General features: G+C 40.5%; 1 protein-coding gene across 3 annotated transcripts in view; it reads right to left on the bottom strand.

Moving 5' to 3' along the window:
* Positions 1-23,183, bottom strand: part of sox5 (SRY-box transcription factor 5) — a 243,844-nt gene that overhangs the window by 87,068 nt on the left and 133,593 nt on the right. The window contains exon 1 of one of the 3 annotated variants that reach the window (XM_013271284.3): positions 1,860-2,100. The exons of 1 other annotated variant lie outside the window; for it this stretch is intronic. In XM_013271284.3, the coding sequence (XP_013126738.1) occupies positions 1,860-1,936 (77 nt within the window). In that variant the 5' untranslated portion in view covers positions 1,937-2,100. Of the gene's footprint in view, positions 1-140; positions 324-1,859; positions 2,101-23,183 lie in introns of those variants that run through there. One more of the 3 variants, XM_019347108.2, reaches the window with a different exon arrangement.

Below are 23,183 nucleotides of genomic sequence, written 5' to 3'. Positions count from 1 at the left end.
ATTTTTAATAAAAAGTTAATTTTAGCAAACTGCATGATTTTCAAAGAAGAAAAGAGGAATTAGAGAAGAGGAAGTTTGATGGGAAGATGAAGAAGAAGAAGAAGAAGAAGCGCGGGTGAAGGAGGCGAGCGGGCACTTACAGAGACACAGGAACCGAGAGCATCTCAACCACCGAGGCTGGAGCGCACACACACTCTGGCAGCTCGCGCGTGCTCCGCTCGCCGAGAGACAAGCGCTTGACGCACACACTCGAAACGCACCGCTCAATGGAAGGTTCACCTCGCTCGCCCGCTCATATGAAAATACACACACTCTCACACGCACTCACACACGCACACAAACACACACACACACACACACACACACACGCAGCACGGCCACAGTGATGGAGTGCATTACTGGAAAGCAAGACTTTTAAGCGCTCTCCTCCTAAGTCATTGTAATCCCTGCATTTATCTCCATACATTCTGCTTTTCTGTGTAATCCTTTAAATTTTTAATTCCTCATAGCTGTTGTCATCTTTGTTTTTCTCCCCTCTCTCCTCTAACCACTTTGCGGATTGAACAGTTTATTAAAAACACTTTTTTTTTTGCCACATCTAAATGTGTTCTTAATTCAAGGGGGGCCCCCCGCCCGACACACACACAACCCACCCGCCGACCTTAGTTTATCTCTGAACAAAAGATTAGTTTCATCAGGGCATTAAAAAAACCAAAAAAAAAAACCCCCAAAATAGAGTGCTACTATAATGCAATAAAAGTCAAGCAGGCAAAGGGAGACAGGAGTGTGTGTTGGTATTAAATCGTAGGGTATTATAACATAATCTGTCTCTCGCAGCATTAGCATCAAACAACCATTATTCCACAGGCAAAAGCCACTTGTGTTGACAGTGTTGGAAAAGGGCAAGGTTAGAGGGCTGACACCTCTAAATGAAGCAGGCCTGCACAAACAACATTGAAATTAACATTAGCATAAGGCAAGGGGGGAAAAAATAGAAAAACAACACCACTGCCATGGAGACTGACAATAGGATTACTAAGGGTTTGCATGAATTTGGATTAAGTGAAAAATAAATCTCAAATAAACAGAACTTTAAAAAAGGGAAGCGGGGCAGAGTGCAAACACTTCAAATACAGGATGGCATATTTCTATATTTTGGCTGATTATTTTTAAACATTTTAGTGTTTGAAAAAGAAGAAATGTTGAGTTTATTTCTGACTTGCTCAGAGCAACTTCATATATATTAGGCTGGTTTAGGTTTACAGGAGGAGTTGCGAGTGGACGCACGAGTAGAAGTTGAGGTGAATGAGCGGTGCAGACGAGATGATGAGAGGAACGGCGCACACGTTCTGACTTTAACACACACACAGACACAGACACACACAGACACACACCTCTCTGAGTTTACTTTTTCTCTCTTACAGACACACCAAGGTTTTGAATGAACAGAACTTTCGTCAGTAAAAACAAAGGAGGGGGAAAGAAAAAAAGAGTCCTTTCTCTCACTGTTCTTACAACCGTGTACACATATATTGCTTGATATAACATTTCCTTTGCATATACCAGAAGCATAGCAGTCAATCATCAAGTCTCCCCCCCTTACCGTCTCCCACTGTCACACACACACAAACACACACACGCACACACACTCTTCCAGACTCAAACTCAGCGGACTCGCTGAGACAGCTGCTCAACACACACACACGCATGCAGTCCGAGTCTTCTCTTCACACACAGCAACTTTCTGCTTTATACCGCTATCCTCCCAGCCTACATCCCGCTCCGTCTTCAGCCTCTGTCATCTGTATGTGAACGTGTGTGTTTGTGTGCGTGTGTGTGAGAGAGAAAGCGTTGCGTACCTGTTACACTCCTGAGGTAGCTCAGGCTCAGTGAGCATGCTGGAGTAAGGGTCCGTCTCTCTCGACAACAACAACATAAAACAGTCCCACAATGCTCAGATGAACAAGGTTAGTCTCCCAAAAACAAGACGGGATAGAAGTGATCCTTCAACCTCACACACACTGCTGATTCTCTCTCTCTCTCTCTCCCTCTGTGTGTTCCTCTCTCTCTCTCTACTCACACACTTTCAGCCTCACACCCTCCCTCTCTCTCTTTCGCTCTGCCTCCGTCCCTCCTCTTCTCCCTCCCTCGCTGTAAGCTGTGAGATCTATGCTCTGCTCTTAAAGGGCCAGCAGCACAGTTTCTTTCTCTTTCGCTCAGTGCGTGACTGTGTGTGTTGGGGTGTGTGTGTGTGTGTGTGTGTGTGTGTGTATATGCAAAGGGGAGGGGCTGTTTGACCAGAAGGCTCATCTATCTCTCAGCGTAAATGCACAGCAGTGCTGCCCCCTTCCACAAGTCCATCTCTCTCTTGCCCTCTCTCTCTCTCTCTCTCTCACACACACACACACACACACACACACACAGTGTTCAAACACTCCGTTACAGATCATGTAGACACACTTCAGACTGATAGGACCACTACAAGCCCTCATACACTTTATTATGCAATAAGCAGGGAATTAATGACATGACACCTAACAGAACAAACTACACACCTCGTCTGAATGTGATGCTAGCTGGGTTTTTTTCAGGTTTAAAGTGCACTACTGGGAACTTATATAGTCTTTTGCCACACACAGAAAATCCTGAGCATTAACTGCATTCAACAGGGAATCATTTTCAACTCTTCTGGAAAACCACCGCAAACAAAAATTCATTTGACTTACCTTAATTAATCACTTTTACTGCATTGCTGCAACCTTTTCGTTGGGTTTATTTTACTTTAATATTAAAAGCTACACAAGAGTTCTACAGAAAGAAGTTGGTACAAGTTTGACAAATGAGTCTAACTCAGTTTGGGCCATTAAACACTTCTATACACTTCTAATGCTCTTACTGAATGCATACATTCTGCTTTCATATGATCCCTACTCCAATGCTGTGGACTCATCCGTGCTTAATTGGTTATCTTGTCTTGTCCCAGCCTCTTTCACTGTCCCTTTGGTTCCACCGTATTAGGAAAGTGAAGCTGTTTTGTGCTCAACTTTGATTCACATCACGCTTTTGACATGATTGGCCATGCTAACAGAGTAAAGTAAGAGAACAGTGGATGTGAAATAAACCTTGAAACGAGATTAATACGAGGTACCCCAACGTTTAAGTGTCTGAATTATTTCAGAGTGCTGATTTCCCTACACTACAGGTCAAATAGCAAAATTAAATGACATTAATACTACTACTGTGTCTCCTACCAGTCTTACTTTTCACCACACCTGCATTCGTACTTGAGCACTATGCCATCTCTTAAGTTGTTATTCCTTTGATTTGCATTTAAAAGCTAATTTGTGTCACCTGGGCCAAGCATGATGCATAAAACTCACATCCATCACCCAATCCAACAATTTTGCACTGTCCAAAGCACATTTTTCTCACCTCTGCTTCAGACCCAGCATACTTTTGTAATGAGTCAAGTTTCTTTTAAAAGAGATGTATATCTTCCAGTAGCCTACTTTAATCACCCATCTCTTTGTTTGTACCATCTTGACCTCTCCATGTATTACTGTGCTAACATTTGTTGCTATTAACGTCAACATAATGTTAGAATATTTCTTTGCCTTTAATTAATGTAGAACAATGTCAAGGATATGCGCTACAGGTATTGACGAATGACTTCTATCATCCAGCCAATCAGAGTCCGCCTGTCTTCATGGCCATAATATAACAAATAAAAACCTTAAGTGACTTTAATTTCCTTTCATTTTCCTTTTTCTTTGATACAGACATTTCATTCTGCCACAGAGAACAGTCTCGTTACAAGAAGACAGCTGAACACTTCCAAAAGAACATATGCCGACGCTCACATGCATGAATGAACGCATGCACACACGCGCACAGTTTCAAAATCACACAATGCACATATGCAACTCGACTGAAACCTTCACCAATCAACTAAAACCATTATGTCCTTAGGTGTGCGTACAACACGAATGCCTGTGTGTATGTGTGCATCAGTGGTGCATGCTGCTTGCAGCCCTTAGTGCTGTCAGTCACTATTAAGGGTGTGTGGTCTGCGTGTCACACACACGGCCAATCCAGCTATTGTTCTGCGGAGCACAGAGAAAAGCAGAGCTGACAGACTGCCACTTCTGTGATACTTTAACACACACAGACACACACACACTCAGACACTGAGAGAGGCACACACAGAGGAAGGAGAGAAAGCAAGCCCTGTCACTGTACCTGCTGTACACACACACACAGACACACAACATGCATACACTGGTGTTAATATAGTGAGAGTACATTAAGATGTAGTGATGAAATCAAAAGCTCATTTTTGACTTGAAACAGCTGGAAACACCCGTTCACAACATCCATTTGGTAGCTCTTTTAAAAGCAATACTTCTAAGCAGTTTGACTTCAGCCAGTTGGTGTGGAAGGAGATCTAATTTTAAGTTTTCATTTTTATTCTCTATACTTTTAGTATTTTCTGTCCATGAACATATATAGAAAAGTCAAGCCTGAGACTGCATTACTACATAAAACAGAGTAGTTGTTCAAGGTCAGTGGAGCCTTATTACCTTTTCCAGGATCAAAAATGAACTTTCAGTCCCTAAAACTGTTACAAATGTAAAAACTGGACATATACAACTACATTTTTTTCAGTCTGATTGCTGAAATGTTTCCAGCAAGAGTTCTAAAGAACAGGTAACAAGGTAACATGTTAATGGGAAAGAGTGTCATTACCAGTTGGGACAGAGAGTGTTGGTGCCATTTGCCATCTGCGAGTCTGTCTGCCTGTGCGTGTCCGTGTGTGTGTGTGTGTGTGTGTGTGTGTGTGTGTGTGTGTTTGTGTTATAAAAGCAAAATGTGGTCCGGGGAACACCTACTGCAGCAGGAAGTACCACAAAGGCAGTACTGAGTATTGTGTTTATTTGCCTGTCTGTCTGTGAACAGATTTTGTCAACAGATTTTACAGGTGTGTAGTTCAGATTAAAATAAAGGCTGACTTCAGGGATGGTTGCAGTTTGACCTTTGACATCAGAGTAAAGGCAGCTGGAAATAAGGGGACAAGAGTTTCTTACCTCATCTTTATAATATTTACTCAGTTCAGTATCATTTCACGTTCTTTATTTCCTGTTATTACGATACTTCACTAAATTGTATCCTTACACTTTGGCAATTTGTTTTTATAAGCTGACATGCCAATAAAACACCTCTAAATTGATCTGAATACTACAAAATATTGGTGGAGATGTGGAGCATAAACACAAGAAGACCCACTAAATTTGGGTGAGGATCCAGATAAATAAAACTGTGAGACAGGGGGTTGTGATTGACCTTTGAGTGTATCCTTCAATGTTTTCTAAAACATTATGCTTAGGATCTTTCTTGTGAATTATGTTCTCATTATTGACTCTAGATTTCTATTGTTGGACTACTACTAATATTTAGTATTGGTTCAGTCCCGCACTTCAATTTATGTCTGAAACAAGCTTGATTTTCCCATCCTTGAAGGCAGCTTCTGTTTGATTGGCTGTCCCTCAGAAACAGCAAGTTTGAAAAGCAGGTGGGCTTCTGTGGTTACAGCTAAATCCCCAAAAATAAGATGCCCATATTAGGGTCGTCCGCAATTTCTTTGCTTCTGGTTTTGACTTCTTCTCCTCCCATATCTGCACTAACATGTTATTATCTGTGCCGACACCTATCGCAGCGGCTACCTGCGAGTAAAGGGAGCGATACGCTTGTTGCACATTGGTTTGTAGCTGATGATTAGCTACAAGCAGATGTTTGTCATGTGTCTATCAATGATATCTTCCACACTCGTTTATAGTCCCTTCAATTGCTGACATTGAGGACAAGAAAGAAATAAACTTCTAGTTATTTCACCCATTTTGGAAAAGTCAGTAAATGTTCCTGACTCCCTACGGTCTTTAGTCACCACATTACTGTGAATCGCCTCTCATTAAGATTTTAGCTCATACTACTCTCACACATTATTATTTGAAACTTTCGCCTCATTTATTTTATAAATACACTGCTACTTCTGGGTTTTCTGTAAATTCATGCAAACAAGTTAAAAAGAACCCATCAGTATTTAGTTTACTTTATGTATATACAGTATTCCAGTAAATGTTATGAGATGGTTTTATCCAAACATAAAGCTACTTAAAGGAGAGAAAAAGTCATGTGGAAATTAATGTTTTATATAAAAATTTTGAGCCAGAAACTCAACACAGATGTCAGATATTAGCTTCTTTGGATCATCAACAACATTAGTTATAATAGGCAAGATTTCAGCCAATGGCAGTGGTGTTATATAAACTAGAGCGTTTTATAGCATCTGAAACATTACAAAGTCGACCTTAATTGACCTATCAAAAATTTAACAGATACCGCTGATGGACGGTAATGTCTTTACAAGCTGTAGATGACAGAAACACCGTGACTTTATAATTAGATAACCTTTCAACAGCAACAGGTTGCTTTGGGTATTATGGGAAATCGGCCTGCACTGAGATGACCCCATGCCAGTTTTAATTGTAGGATAAAATCTCTGTTTCTACACGCACTCATACAAAAGCACCGAGAACATTTTATTAGCAAAAGTACTGATGGCCACATTACATAACACTGTAATTCATGTAACTACATTTACTTTTACCTATGCAGAGACAAAGTACATATCTTTGCCTTTGGCTTCCTGCAAGAGAGCAATATGAACATTTCAACGTCAACAACAATCATGGCTTTAGTTTTCTATTTACCTAATTTAATTCATGGTCAAATAGAGAGAATACACTGGAAGGACTAAATCTAATCACATTCCCAACTAAATTGAGCCTCGATTGAAAACGGCATCTCTCCTTGACCCCGTGAACAGCTGCAAAACCAATGATAACCTCATTTGTGCATTACAGAAACTTAATTTCTCCATTATGCGTCTGAGTCGCCAGCAATTGGTCAACATAACGGAGCAGCGCTGACCTGGGCACACTCTTTAGCCTGCTCCCCGTCCCCGCTGGAGAAAACCAGGAGAATAAGGATAAGACTCATATTTGTTGTGTTTTCAATACATGTTCATGAGAATAACACTCACACAATAGCCATGGCCAACAGCAGCTATGAAAGTTCACTTGCCATGAACTTAGTTGAGATTAATTTTTGACTTGACAATGTATTATATAGTCGATAAGATGGTGCAGGGACAATGCAAATGCACAGCAATCAGCCAACCCGAGCGTCATGTATAAAAAGCCTTCTGTGGAATTTGCACAGGAAGCATTTGTGAAAAAGAAACTTTTCTTCTTTTTATTTCAGGGACAACCACAAAATCAACTTTGTTTTTCTCTCTCCTGAAGTGTTATTTAGGTTGTTTTACTGGAAGTTTCCCCAGTTGTGCAGATAGAAGTGTAGAAATATCTCTTTTCCTTTGGATATAAAGGAAGCAGCTGGCATTCCACTAATCTAAAAATCCACAAAATGTGTTCGGAGCAGTTTCATCGACATCCGACATCTAAAAGAAGCATACAGCTAGCTAACATTATAGCTGACTTAAGCGGAGCATCATTAATGTTTACACTGTGTCTCCAGTATGAGCCTCCCATCATAGACAGATGCAGACTGTGTTGTGCACAGTGATACAGTTGGAGGTAGTGTGGACAGAAAATGCTTGAAACTGCTAATGATACCTTTTTTTGAGTACTTTACAGGTATATAACCAACCGATACAAGCGGAAGCCTCTCCAATCAGTCTCACCTCTGTCTTGGACTGCAGCTGGAGAGCAGGAATTAGGGGCACATGAACCTTCAGTTTCTCGACAGAGTTTCCGTCCAGCTCAGAACTGATGTCCAGGGTGTTACCACCTGCAGGCCATGATAATGGAGCAAAAGCAAAACAAAAGCGGCCTGTCCAGCAAGGCAGTCACAATTCATCAAATATACTTGAGGCATGACCAATGTGCTTCAGCGGCCTGCCCAAGTAAAGTCTACATGCAGGAAAGCCTACATGTCTAGAGCCAATATCACCAAAACTGTGCAACTCACACCAAAACAATCTAGAAGGCTAAATAAAGGACAGAGAAACTGTCCTCTAACACAGAGTGCTCTAGGAACAACCAGTCTCTCAATAACAAAGTACTGTCTGGAGTTTGTGTGTTGCAGAAGAATTCAATTAAACAAAGGTACCAGAACTTATTGTTTTCTTTTAGAGGAAAGTGACACAAAAATGAAATTGAGGTACATTTCACCTTGGCTGATTTAAAAAACAGGATTCTGAAGTCATTCCTAAGTTTCAAATGTTTGAGAAAAGTAGAAAGTGTCACAGAGCTGCTCTTCGAGGACAAAGCGCACACAGAACCAAACACACCATTGCAGAGACAGGAAAAAAAAAATACCCAGGCGATACAGCAAACATCCACTGTGCTGCAGATACACACACGTATCACACACTCATTCACTACCAAAGGGGAAAAAACACAGAGAGGCTAACATGTACAAACAACACACACACAGAGTCCATTACAATGAAACCGTTGATGGGAGGCCCCTGTGTCGGGACCCTAACAGCTGTAGTGCATTAAGGGCCGACTATGTGCAAGGGCAGGGAGAGACCGGCAGTAAACAATCCCAAAGCCCGAAGATACACACACACAGTCGCACACATCACCCCCACATTTTCACAAACATTCATGCGCCATATTATGCAAATGCAGAGACACACACATCAGACACAATGTGGCAAATCAGTAGTTATGGACCTAAGAGGGCTTTTCGTGAAAGAGCAAGATCGCGTCTCGAAAATGACAGTTTGCATTTAAATCGGAGAGAAATGAGCGTGCTAAAGATTGTTGAATATTCCTGTGCTTTGTTGCTGTGAATCAAAGTTCTGGGGAAGAGCAGTCCAAAATTTTGCATTTTCCTTTTCCTTTTTTCTGTTCCAGCCATTCTCCATAAGACAGAAACGGTCAATAATTTGCTTTCAAAATGACAGCTTTATAGTGATTAACGATTATTGGGTCTAGGATCCTAGAAATAAGTTCAGGAGGCAGCTGTACACAATTTCCATGATAAACAAGAGTGCACCAGACTGTGTGTGTAGTTACACTTCAACAATTAAAGTTATCCTCTTTGATAGCATAACTATACCACAGTTGCTGTGCCCACATATTGTGGAAAGAGATTTTTTGACTTTGGAAACAACAGCTGACAAAATAATTTCAGCTCAAGTTCTGTTTACTCGTTTATCTTGGGGCCACTGACTGTACCACACTGTCTTAATAAGCAGGTGTAGTATGTTCAGTTGCCAGAGCACCTCCAGGACTTCTTATGTTGACAAAAAAAAAAAGGTTGAGTTGGAAAGAACAGCCAACAAGTCTTCTAAATTAAAACAACCATTTAGTTGCATTAAAAGGACAACACAAGCATTCTATTCTTGCTCCCCCATCTGCAAGACAAAATCATTGGAGGCCAAGCTGCAAAGCTGTGTAAACACAAACTGTTTCTGCTTCTCGTATGCCTCTTCTTTCTTATAATCTTCTGCCATTCCAATCTATAGCAACTCCTAGAAACATATAATTAAAAGTTTTCAAATTTGGTACCAGTTTTTATATCAGAGTTGGGAACTTTGGCACCACCAATGCGTTTATTTTGTTTTTTAACCATAAGCCGAATTTTCATAAGGTGGAACACGAGGAACTGTTTAATGCAATGAATTAAGCAGAGTTTAATGGCATCAATTTTAGTCATATTAGATTTTTGGAAAAACCTTAAAAACCCTAAAACTAGTGGTGAGGTGGCCTAACAGGGAGTGAAATCAGCAATGCGTTCATCTATCAAGCAAGCCTAGGCCTGCATTTTAAGAAGCATGCACTATATTAAAGCTTTGTCAACATGCTAACCTATTTGATGCTACCACCATACTGCATTTTATCAAAGGGTTTATGGGTAATCCTCAGACCGCACCTCACAAAATCCCTCATATAGAATTAAAATTTTCAAGAACCATCATAGTTAATCTAATTTTACACTGATGTAATGTAATATCAGCAATTATATTGACACCAAACTTGGGGAAAAATATAATATATTGTGTGTTTCTCTATAATAATTCCACCAGACTTTGCTTTTATAATCCCAGTTGCTGCAGGGGGAGCTTTGTCACTTGAAGGTGACCAGGTGTCTTGAGGAAGCTGCTGAAAGAACCGATTTTTGTACTTCTTATGACATCATCTCACCTCATGTTCCACTTCTGAACACTTACAGTTTGATTACAGATTTTTTTTTTCAAGGTCAAGAAGGAACTGCTAGCCTTAATGCTGCACCTTTGGCATTTGTCTAGCGACAAACTTATTTACACAGCAGTTGTGTTTTGTATCACTCCATCTTACATAGCAGCTTGACCTATCCAGACGTTGAGGTTTTGAAATGGCGTTAAATGAAGCGAAGCTAATTCTTTTAAGTTGTGCTGCCTTACTCACACCTGACGCACTCTCAGCCAATGCCGTGGCAACAACCAGTTCAAGTTTAAAGTGAGAATCAGAATGGAGATGTTCGCTGGGTGAAAATGCTTGCCTGATGTCAGAGAAGAATGGTAAGAGAACTTCAAGCTGACAACAAGGCAACATTAAATAACCCCTTATTACAACCACGGTCTGCAGAAGAGCATCTCTGAAAGCAAAACCCATTGAACCTTGAGGTATAGATGGGCTACAGCAGCAGAAGACCACACTGGGTGTCACTCCTGCCAGCTAAGAACAGGAAGCAAAGGATGCAATTTGGGTTCACCTAAATTGAACACTGGAAAAACATTGCCTGGTCTGATAAGCCTCAATTTCTGCTGTGGTGTAAACATGAAAGCATGCCTTGTATAAACGGTGGTTGTGGTGTAACGGTTTGGGGGATATTATCTTGGCACACTTTGGACCTCTTCGCACCAACTGAGCATTGTTTGAATACCACAGCCTACCTCGGTATATTGGCATTCTTTAAGACCATCTTCTGATGGCTGCTTCCAGTTGAATAATGCGCCATGACACAAAGCTCAAATCATCTCACACTAGTTTCTTCTTGAATATGACAGGGAGTTCACTGTAATCAAATGGCTCCCAGAGTTGCCAAATCTCAGTCCAATACAACACCGTTGGGATGTAGTGAAACAGAACATTAATATAATGGATGTGCAACAAGTTTGCAGCAACTCTGTGATGCCATATGGACCAAAAACTCAGAGGAAACCTTTTTCAATCTATGTCAAGAAGAATTAAGGTAGTTCTATTTGCAAAACGCATCGAACAAAAAGTCCAGTGCTACTGAACATATCTGTCGAACCCGCTAGGGATGCATCTATGGAGGGATATTTAATTACTCAACATTTGCTGCTGATAAGGGATCAGTACAAACTGTTACAATGTTATCTACCAGTGGAATAACAAAGGACTAAAACATAGCTTATGTCGTTCACCTTACATTTATAACACTAGAACTAGAATTAATGTATCAGTGACACAAACACAGCAGAAAGAAGAAGAAAAAACAGAAAATAGATCCAAAAATACCTGCAAAGTCTTACTGTTTCTCTTAAAAAGTCTACACAATTGACATTGTTGGATCAGATATTACGTTCTAGGTTACATCCTAGGACAGTCTTACACAAATATCAGATAACATTTCAGAATTGCGCATGAAGGCTCCTTTCTCTCTCTCCACCTGTCTCTCAAAGCTCTTCTCAGTCTCAGGGTGAGCTCATATATCAATACCTATGGCATCTTTTCTTCTCTCCCTCTCTCTCCTCTTTCTAGGGAGAGGAGGACAGAGGAGAGGCCAGTGTGGAGAGGCGCAAGACCGTGTGAAGTGGCTTTATCGTCGGGAGACACGTGCAGGCAGAAGACTCCGTCTGAAGGCTGAGTGGCAGGCGGCAGAAACCATTAAGATAGAGCCGCTATCTCTTGCTGCCAGGGCCCTCTTAATACAGGCAGGGACTCGGGCCTCTGTCATCCACACACACACACACACACCTTCACTCCTGACGTACTTTAACTGACACACAGCGAACATGGATGTAGACATGTGCGTGTTCATTTACACTTACAAGCAATTCTTTATCTGTGTGTCTATTTTACCATCCTGAACCCATCAATCGTCACATAGGGAGGAAAACTGAAGAGATAAATGGGCAGGTAGACGGGTGGAGACCAGAACACAGACAAACAAATTACTGTCTCTGCCTCTTTTACGACCAAAGTATAGTGGTGTCAGTAATGTGAGGTAAAGTGCACGCCACATTTACTGTTTTGAGACATCCATGTGTAACTCACAAGATGCCTCACCCTTACTGAACTTGTTTGCATCCACAATTTCTCTCCTTCTTCCATAGAAGTGGAGGCACTAATGGAATGGACTCTAGAAGGTTGCAGACTTGTCCTGAAAACTTTTAACTGCTTTACAATTAAATACTAAACTGCCAACATTCCTGCATGAAATAAATACTTGTTTGGTTGTTGTCAGAGCTGTAGAGTAAATACAGAAACCTGGAGATTCTGGTTCTCCTACAAAAACTCTTCACACACCTTGGTTCTGGGTGAACCAAGGTGTGTGCACGATAAAGAACAGTCATGGTAAAAGTAAAGTAAATTCTAAGGTTTTCGGATGTAATAAAAATGATCTGGTCCTTGTGCACTTGATTGATTGATCCTCACCAAGTGTGAGTACCTCTATAAAATCAGAGGTTTTGGCAGTTGGGCAGTAGAAAATGACTAAACAAGTATGGCTTAATGAGAAATCACCTTCCTGTTTAAAACGCATGGAGACATGACTCAGGTCTAACTAAGGATCTGAAAATACTAGAAGACTAGAACAATATCATTTGGATTTGGGCCATGATGCACAGCACCATGTGCATACACATGCATATCAGCACAAAAACCCATCATCAGTCAAACACAGTAGTGGAGGGGTCATGATTTTGGCTTGTTTTGCAGCTACAGGAGCCGGGTACCTTGCAGTTGTGCAGTTATCCGTCAACTACCAAAGTATTCTGGAGTCAAACGTGAGACTGTCCATCAGATAAAGCTTCCCAAAAAGTGGATCATGCAAAGGCTCGAGCTCTTACAATGGCCCAGTGAATGTCCAGACCTCAACCCAAATCAAATGCTGTGGTGGGACCTCTAGAGAAATATACATAAAGAAAAAGACCTAAAGCAAGGATGTAAAGAAGATTTAAATATATAATATATATATATTTTACAATTTTAATTTTTTAAATATCAAAACGTAGAATTTCAGTTTCAAATCACTTTTTCAAATGCATTAAATTTACCTAATTTTAAAATCTGGTAAGGATGACTTTGATGTCCTGATATCTCAAAACGACAGAGGATGTACAATTTTTTTTAATTTTTGTTTTTATCATGACTTTATAATAAATAGACATGGCACTGAAAAAAATCTGAAAAGAAATCTATGGAAAGAGTTTATTTTTAACATGACTTTATCTGCACTGGAAAGGTTTTACTCTCTCTGAAAAATAATCTGGACCATGAAGTCCAAGCCTCAAACCTTCAGTACTTATAGTAAGTATTTTACTGCACTTACACATCTATTAAATAATAGATACGAGCATAAGTAAAGGTGATATAAGTAGGGATCACTCTTATGTATCTGATAAGATCAAGTGAAATCTGATCGAACAACTATAACATCTGGCTATTTCCTGCCCTCCACATGTAAACATAGGATAACAAAAAACTAATGAAAGTCACATTTATGAAATTTATACAACGTATTCAAGGTCATTGTAAATAGATGGTTTAACTTTAGAGAGAGCCAGCCTAGTTCTTTGTATTTTATGTCAAACTATGTTGATGACTTTTTGCCTCTTAGTCCAAAAATATAAAAATTATATCAAGCTTCTCTTTTAAAAATCTATAAACAGTAAACTCTCTCTTTATGCCACTTAAACTGGCAGAAGAGCCTTTAAAATAAACCTCAACACTGCATTGCATTGATTAAAAATGCATATAAAAGGATGGGGACAGTGTGCAGTCTGTCATAAAATGATTTACTTTTAGTAAAATGAATCAGTCCTGCTGCTGCATAGCCACATGTATTAGCCAGCCAGCCAGCTTGACAAATATTTGAATCAGTCCCCTCTATAAAGTGACACCAAAACAGGAAACAAAGCAGGAAACAAAATGATCTCAGAGGTTTTCCACACTTTTCTGCAGAACATCTCGTCTTTTTTTAAAGTTGCAGCATTCTTCCTGTGTGCCATCTGGGTATTCCTACGCTCCTGCATGAATGTCTCATAGAGATGTCTGTAGACACAGACCTGCTTACACACTGGTGCATCGTGCTCATCCGTGACGGCCGAAGCGACACCACAGCACACGGCAGCAGCGATGACTTCACTTCTGGTGTTCTGCAGTGAGTAAGAACAGCAGCAAGTATAAGCTGCCTGTTCGATTGTGCTTGTAGTGCCAACTTTCACGCTATGAATGCGCTAAATAACAGAGTTTACACAGTTAGGGAAAAAAAATGTTTATTCTTTATATCAAGAAAGCGATTGTTGGCAAATTTTGACTTGTGAAACTACTAAATTCACCTGTAAACACACAAGTTTGAATATATTGCAAAAGTGTTTTTTAAGGAGCACAGAAAATGAAAATGTGTTGGCGTCATGGATCTACATTGGCATCGATGTACAGCAGAACATTTTTTATCATTTAATTTCTAATCATTTTTGATTCCATCTTGTTTGAATGAAACCACAGGCTCATGCCTTCCATCATCCATTAATTTGACTCCGAGACAGTTTTAATCACACATTTTCTCTGCTTTGGCACAAGGTTACCGGACAGAGAATGCGCATGCAGTGTTCAAGCCAGAACCCTTTTGCTGCCGTGCCCCTATGGTGAGCACGCTGCTCTAACCACTAAGGTAAACGCTGCACTGTAAACAAAGCTGTTTTCTTCACCGACAATGGCAGCGTGGAAAATTAATTAACAATCTGTACTCTTTGTGAAAATCTTAACTCATTCCTAATTAGCTCCTCTCCTTGAAAACATCAAGTCAGTTAATTATGTCTGAGGGAAAATGGTCTGTTTCTGGTGTCACTTATTTATTAGTAAGCTTCAGTGCTGCGAGAGAGGAAGCGGCTGGAGCAGACAAAGTAAGGCGAGAATGAAAGGGAGTCTGTGTCACAGCAGGGTTAATGAAACACTAGCCTGGGAAGATAAATAAAAAGTGAATGATTTACAAAAAAAAAAAAATGTACAGAAACACAGAAACACACACATGACAAAACGTGTTTTTACTTAAGCACACAAACTCGCACGCTGTAATTGTCCTGCCACTTGATTGCAACACAGACACTAGAGACTTTTCCTTGAATTCTTTCTTTTCAACTAAGAGCCAACTTTGGACAAGCATAATTCTGCATCCATTCTTTTCTATGCATTTCCTCTAAAGGTCCAAAGTCACTGCTGCTACTTTTCATGTTATGATAACCTGGAGCATCACATTGTATTTGCACAGGCACACAGTTAAGTGACTCACACACAGAATCATACCTTATAAGCTATAAAGTTAAAAATTATATGCCAAATTCCTGCAGAATTATGACACCTTATACCCCTAGAAGTCGAAGTTTTAGTAATCAGCATTCTTGTTTAGAGTCTTATCTAATTATGTTAAAGAAATTTGGTTAATTGTCTACACATACGTTTTAGAGTTGTGTATTACAATGTCTAACAGAGTCTCATATATGCTGTTTTTTAAGAAAAAAATAATTTTACTGGCGTTCAAAAAATTAACCCTTTTCCCATCAGGCCATGAACACTAAAACATGAACTTTATTGTTACAATAGTGCCATTCAGGAAACTCCAGGGTCAAATTCTTGTCAAGACATTTTAAGAATGAACAAGAATTGAATTTGTGTCTTAAGTTTTGTGGCAACAAGATAAATATCACTGGAGTGAGAGCTTTGGATTTGAAAATCTGTCGATAAGGATAATGCAATAAGATCCAAAGCACCAGAAGACATACTGTGTACTAAAAAAGCAAAAGGCAAAAACAACTGAAATCTGGCCATCGTGCCCTTCAGGGTATTCTCGTTGTAAAGCATTGCACTGCACCCACCACATTCGAATACTGTTTGATCTTTAGGTCATAGTCGGACAACAAGCTTTCATCGCCAATGACGATTCTCAACATGACGGTCAATTGGGCACAGAGGTAAATTTTTGCTGTGTTAACATGAAGAATGTGCACGTGTAGGTGGTCTGAATGGGAGTTTAAGGCTTGAGACAACCAAGATTAGGTTAGCGGATGAAATCCCCGAGACGAAGCAGGAGAAAACAGCAACTCTCTGCCCAAAGTATTTTCAAATCTGACAGATGTGACAGGTCAAACTAGAGGCTGATTTCTAGTCTCATCATAAAAGACAGTAAAATACTTTTAAATATTAAAAAACAGCATAAATCTAACACTTTTAGACTCTAAGCTTTGTTTGTATCCCCAGGAGCTGACTTTACCTCTTCATCCCTTTCTCCCGCCTCTTCCATCACAATCTCTCCCCTTAGTTGTTATCTCTCTCTCTCTCGTTCTTCTTCATTCTTCCCCCCCTACTTTTTCCCTCTGCTCAAAGCTGTCAGGATGTTGCCTCCTTGGGTATGAGGCTGAATGGGGGGATTTGGCACCGTTTCCCTCTCCTTGCTCGCTTCAGCCGTTTTTAAGAGCACATGTTTATGCACCAAATCTCTGCACTTTGTGTTTCTCCACGTCAAGGCACAAGCTCAGCCCCAGATTGATGCGGCCTGGCAGCCCCCTGTGTACTTGCTCTAAGCGAAGAAGGGGGACGACAGAGAGAACAGAAGAAAAGAGAGCGAAATCTAGAGTGAAGAGGAAATGATTTTCTGATTTTCTACACAGGCTTTGTGGTCCTGGAAGGCTGTTTAAATGTGTGTTTTTTAAGTCCATTGGTGAGAACAAGAAGAGAAGAGATTGTGCTATCCACTGCCTGAGGGCTATGCTGAGCCTATATATATTTAAGCCCCCCCAATGTTCCTTGCTTAACAATAACGCCTACTAGTTTTAATTTAATTCTGTCATTTTTCTTACTAAATAATCCACTTCCATTTTCTGTGTCACAGCTGGAGAAATAAATCTAATCTTATCGCATAGCAGACTGAGTGTGAGGTTTGACAGAGTTTTCTTTTTTTATCAGCACTACTATGTGTGAAAAAGAACAATAAGAGACAGAAGCGTTTGAGAGTGCGCGCCGTCTGCAGAGGGACAGGTGGGCTAAGAGGACAAGCGCAAGAGCTCTGACAATATGCCAAAGTAAGACACGCACACAGAGAGCTAAGAGGACGACAGACAAATAACAGCAGCTCAGAAATCTGAGAAAAAGAGCAGCACTGCTTGATCTTTCCTAGCCAGTTGGCCCATGGGCACACCAGTTGTGGTGAGCTTCCTAAACATCGTACGGCCCAGCGGCCTCCGTAAACCAGCATGCAGCTTACACCCACACACCATCATTACCAGAGAACAGCTCTCTACCTTTTCATACAAACTATTTACATCAGATTTTAATAATGACCAGATCTATGGCCAGTGCAGATGTGTAGTTAATCCTAAGGTGTTGAAACATTACCACAGACATGAACAAGAAGCACAGCTACTTTGACACTTGGGTCAAAGGAAAAGATGATAAATAGCTGCTTTCTTAGCTGTAGTCTGGCTTTGGAGAAACCCAAAGCAGGATATGTAAAGTTACACAAACTGGTGAAGCGACTAACTGATTAGAAACTTTTGGTACTTATACCATCACCATCACTACGGGGATTTAAGTCACACAGACTAAATAAACTTTTTTGTAAAACTTTGCTTAAATCCCATTATATATGGCACCTTCCAAAACTGTTTACACAAAGTGCTTTGACAGCCCAGCAAAATCCTGAAGATTTAAAGAAATTTAAAACTGCAAGAAAAAAAATCTCGGCAAAAAAGAAAGAAAGATTTAAATAAGGTCAAATTAGAAACATAAAAAGGGCAAAGACACAAGATTTCAAATGCACCAAAACAAAAAGATTAGATGAGAAGACATCCTTAAATGTTATTTGTGGATTTCTAAGAGTTAAAAATACTGCAGTGCTGTCTCCCTGGAAGCTGTTCTACAATTTCCTGAGAAATCAGTGTAACACTACTTTTGACAACTCAGAAATTTGAAGAACCTGGAAAATAGAGGCAAACTTTAATTTTGAAAAACAAGAAAAAAGCTAAATGTGGAATATACTTCAGGAAGAGCGCCCCTGTCTAAACACACAGCTGTTCTGGTCATGTACAGAACTAAAATGGATAGAGAGTATCAAGACAGGCGTTTGGGCCCAGAAACAGCAGCATGGAAACTTCTCAACAACAGTAGCTAACGTTAGCCAACATTGATCAGCTAGCTAACATGTGAGCTGTGTTGGAAAATTACTCAGTGTACCTTTCCCCTGCAGTAATGGTAAGCACCAGCACGGCCGATGGACTTATCTATATGGGCAACAATAAACAGCACAATTACAACATGAATGCATGATCGTTAAAATTAAAAATGCATCATAGCTACTTGCTTCTCTCGTGTACACTGATTGTTTTTGTACCGTGTAAGTATAAGAGCTTAGTTTCTATTCTTAGCGATAATGTGTGCAACCTTTAAGCCATATCAATGATTTCCTTTACACATATTTCATTGCTCGCTTTAACTCATCCTGGAAAGTATGGAAGCTGAAGCTTAAATGGTAAAAATAAAGGATCTGACGTTTGTTTCATCCGAATAATACTGCAAGCTATACATGAGATATTACAGGCTATTATTACCGCGCGCTCACATGTCAGTTCATGTAATCTCAACATGCAGTGTGCCATGCCGTTTTTATTTTCTAATGTCTGCCGTGGCAACCCCAACACCTTTTACTACAACCTCCCACCCCCACCCTCAAGTCCTTCTTTTCAAACTGTGGGAACACACTGGCACACAGATGGTTAAGCCCATCCTTGTGATGAGTGGGAAGGGTGTGTGTGGTGGGGGGCTTGCTGCAGATGGCACAGAGGGCATCGCCAATCAGCCTACATACACACACATACACACCTACACAGGGAAATAAAGGGAGAAGAGGAACAAGGTAAAGACATATGGGGAAGAGTTAAAAAGATAGGGATGCATGTATAGATGAAGGTGGGTGTGTGAGTCCTGTGTCCCCGGGCAGGCGGTGTACTGTGTACGTGCGATGGCTGCCGTTAATGTAGCGTGGCACACAAAGCCCTGGCATCTCGCTGGCACCTCTGCCCACGCCGTGCCACACTGAGAGGCACGGCGAGGCCTGCCAGAGGGGCTGGCAAGGCCGTGTATGTCTCTGACTTTGTGTACACATATGCATGTGTTCATTTGCTTGGTGATTGGTTCGGTGTACCTTCCATTTAAATATGTGTAACAAAGTACAATATGTATATACCATGCTGCTTTTGAAGGTGTGTGTCTAAGTATGCATATATTGTGACCCAGCCAAATACCACACACACACGCACACACACACATACACCGGTACCCCTCTCATTAGGAAGACCCTACCCTGTGTCTCTAATGGCTAAGCCTTTGATATGCAATGACGACTAATTCCCTCCTGTGTTCCACTCTCCGCAGACAGCACAGTCATTAGACCACGGACATGGACACACACATACACACACAGTTGTGTTTGAGTGGGAATCTAATCATTTAACCCGTCCAGAGGTTCTGATTCTCATCTGTCTTTACCTTATCTTCTGAATTGTCTACCGGGGGACTCACTCCCCTCACTTGTAATGTAAATAGAACAATATTTACATAAAAACATTTGAATTTATCATTAAAAACAGCTCTTCTTGATGTGGAATGCGTCTTTCTGCTCTTTAAGGCAATAAGGTGAAGCCTAATTTGCTCGTTGGACTGTTTGTCTTGTATGCATAAGTTATTCTGCCATCAATCTCACACTGTAATGAGGAGGAAAAATCCAAACATTTAAATGTACCTACTTTCTAAAATAGAGTATGCATTCTACACTGCAGTGCAAACAACTAGCTTTCTTTTTAAACAAAGTTATTTGTAGCATTAAATTCAATGGGCTGGTGTGGAACATCCAAATGAGCCTCACAGCACCTTTAAGGTAAAAAAAAAAAAAACAATCATATTTTTAAATGTTTTTGTCAAAGCAATTTCTTTGTTTTTTAAAGATGCTGTAAAAGTAGTGCCCCTCTCTTTTAGTGCATCCTGATCTTAATGGTGTAGCTAGCAAACTGATGAACTTTATTTACTTCTCCATTTACTCCTGTCTCTAGATCTTTGGTTTGTGACTGTTTATGTCTCAGGGAAACAAAACTAAAACTAGGACGCCAACCTCCTTGCAACTAGGAAAAGTCATATACTGAATTATTTTGCTTTTAGAGACTGACTGCAAATAGTTGCAGTGACCAACTCCCACAGGTTGAATGTGCAACATCATTGACAATCGCACAAGTCATCTGGTGGGAAGCAACCTACCTGCAAACAATCGTGATCCGACTCAGTCCGGCTGCAACCAGTCTCAGACAAGACTGGTGGAAACTGATGAATAATCACTGCCTGATTTACAAACACAGACACGCCAACACGTTGCAATTTATCTGAGTCAGTTCATCTGCTACGTGTCTCTTTGCAATAGGGTACACTGGCTGGCACTGGTTATATTCTGGTTATATTCCTATACAAAAGCAAAAACAAGATTGGCCTGCAGCAACTATGTTACTATTTGTGGAGGAATTTCTGAATTTCTCTCTGAAATCTATAAGTTTCTGACTGCACTCTGATTTCACAGGTAACTATTGTATTATCACAAATCCCCAAAATGACCCCATTCAAACACAAACTGATAGCAGACTGACTGTGTTAATGTTGTTCTATCACCCTCTTGGCATCTTGAAGATGGTAGCCAACTGCTAGTGGTGCAGACCTGGTCCCTGACTTTGAGGCAACCATTTCAAAGGAGTTGTTCCTTACAGAGGCTCAACCGCCTGTCATCTCTTTATCTTGCATTAGTGAAGACTTGCTACCTCCTCACTAATTTGAGCGTTTTAGCATGCATACACCTGAAGACCACATGTAAGTGCCAGCCTAAAAAAGAAGCAGAGAGTTTTGGTTTAAGTTATAGAAAATAAATAAAGAGTGGTGAAGTTATGGTCACTGATCTCTTTGTTTGAACTGACAAAGACCTGCAACACAGGTCACATTTGAGTACAGGGTAGTCATGGGGACAAAAACGAAGGTTTTTAGTCATCAGTAGCAAACCCGAGTGTGTGTGCCCATTTCTCAATAATCCTTTTCTGCACATCCCAAACAAAACACGATTTCAAACTAAAATGGGGTCAGGAACATTTCCAAAAGTGTCCATTTTAGGAGTCCTAAAATGCCAGGGCAGTGAGAACACTTGGCAAAAGAAAAGGTCGCGTATCATCTATTGCTGTGGTCCATTATTTCTATCTGCCTGTAAAATGATTTAACACTGTTGCCAATTTTGCTTTAACTTTGTATTCATTTAAGCTTTATATTGCCACTAATCTAATCTTATCAATAACACACTCAAGCATTGTACAGGAGATTAAAATAGAAGCAGCAGATGCTAAGATATCATTCAATTTGCTGTTTGGGATGGATCGAGTGCCAAACACACTGGATCCCACATAACTCTACAAACAAACTAAATGCCCTCCTTTAAAAGTACTAATATATTCACACCACTTTTGCTACCTGATGCGCTGTTTTCCCCCTCATTTCATAGTCTCTCCACCATCTCTCTCACTCACTCTACAGTGTTTCCTGTTTTTAATACATCTGCAATCCTCACTTAACCATAACCATCACCCTGATCTCTTTGCCCTCTCCGTCTCGTTTCTCTTTTGTTTAATCCTTCCCTAATCCAGCCCTTTTCTCCACTCTTTTCTTTTCCCTTCCCTCCCACCCCTACTCAACCCAGTCCTGTTATCGCTCTATTACCGTGTCCTCGGTTCATTCTGTAGCTATTAACGTGGTGAACAGCTTCACCCTTGCTGATTCCAGCCAGCTAATACAGGTTACACACACTCGAGCTCAGCTGGCTGTGTTGGCACACTACCCTGCTCACTTCTGCCGTCTCTCATCCCAGCATTATAAACCCCACCTAATCAGCCTCAGTGACACATCAAGTGTGTCATTGATTTTTAATTAACAATCTGAATTTGAACAACAGATCAGCTTTTAGAGAACTGTTGAATAACTGGTGTACAAACTATACAACATCAGGAAGTTGTGGTACACCTGAGAGGACAGTGTAAGCATTGAGTAGTGACACTGAGTCGGAGAAGGGGCTGCGAGGACATACTTAGCAGAGGACAAGGAAAGATTATGATACTGACAACAGGCTTGGAAATGTGACTATTAAAGTCTGTCACTAGCGACGGTTGCCACAGTTACCATTTATCGCTACTGCGTCAGTAGGTGAGGGTAAGAAGCCAAGGCTCCGGTCAACTGTGGAACAGTGCTCTCTGATGGATTGGGCTTGAACCGATTCTCGATGACAAAAGGTGATAACAGGATTTACCAAATGCTAAGGCGGAGCCAGAACAGGAGAGGAAGTCATTTATTGACATCTGATTGGCCAGCATCTGTGCCAGTCTAAATTTCGTTGGTTGTCACTGATTGCGCATCTTGTATTCAGAAGCTCAAAAGGACAAACATGATTTACGTTGTATGATTTCTCCTATGAACCTAAATCTTTAAGTCAGAGAAAATTATCTAAACCACAGACAAAAACCGTTTCGTTTACTCGTTTGCTTTAGTTCAATTCAATTCAGTTTAATTCAATGCAACAATTTTCATCTCTCACAATATACACCAATCCCTCAAGGTGCAAAAACCCTGTAATATTTGAAAACAGCAGATAACCCCAGCAATCAGTCATCTTCCCTATGAGCACAACTGGCAAAGGAGGGAAGAGAGAACAGCATTTTAACAGGAAGAATGATTCAGCAGAGCTAAGTCAGGGAGAAGGAGCCATCTGGGTGAAGGGAACGAGAAGAGAAGAGAATAAAGAACAGCAAAGAGTGATGAGGACAAATCAAATTATGAGAGAGAGTCAATAACATGCAGTAG

The sequence above is a fragment of the Oreochromis niloticus genome, linkage group LG17 (assembly GCF_001858045.2).
Source record: "Oreochromis niloticus isolate F11D_XX linkage group LG17, O_niloticus_UMD_NMBU, whole genome shotgun sequence".
Taxonomy (NCBI): domain Eukaryota; kingdom Metazoa; phylum Chordata; class Actinopteri; order Cichliformes; family Cichlidae; genus Oreochromis; species Oreochromis niloticus.
Note: the sequence above shows the minus strand (reverse complement) of the source record. Positions and strands in the feature narration are given on the sequence as shown.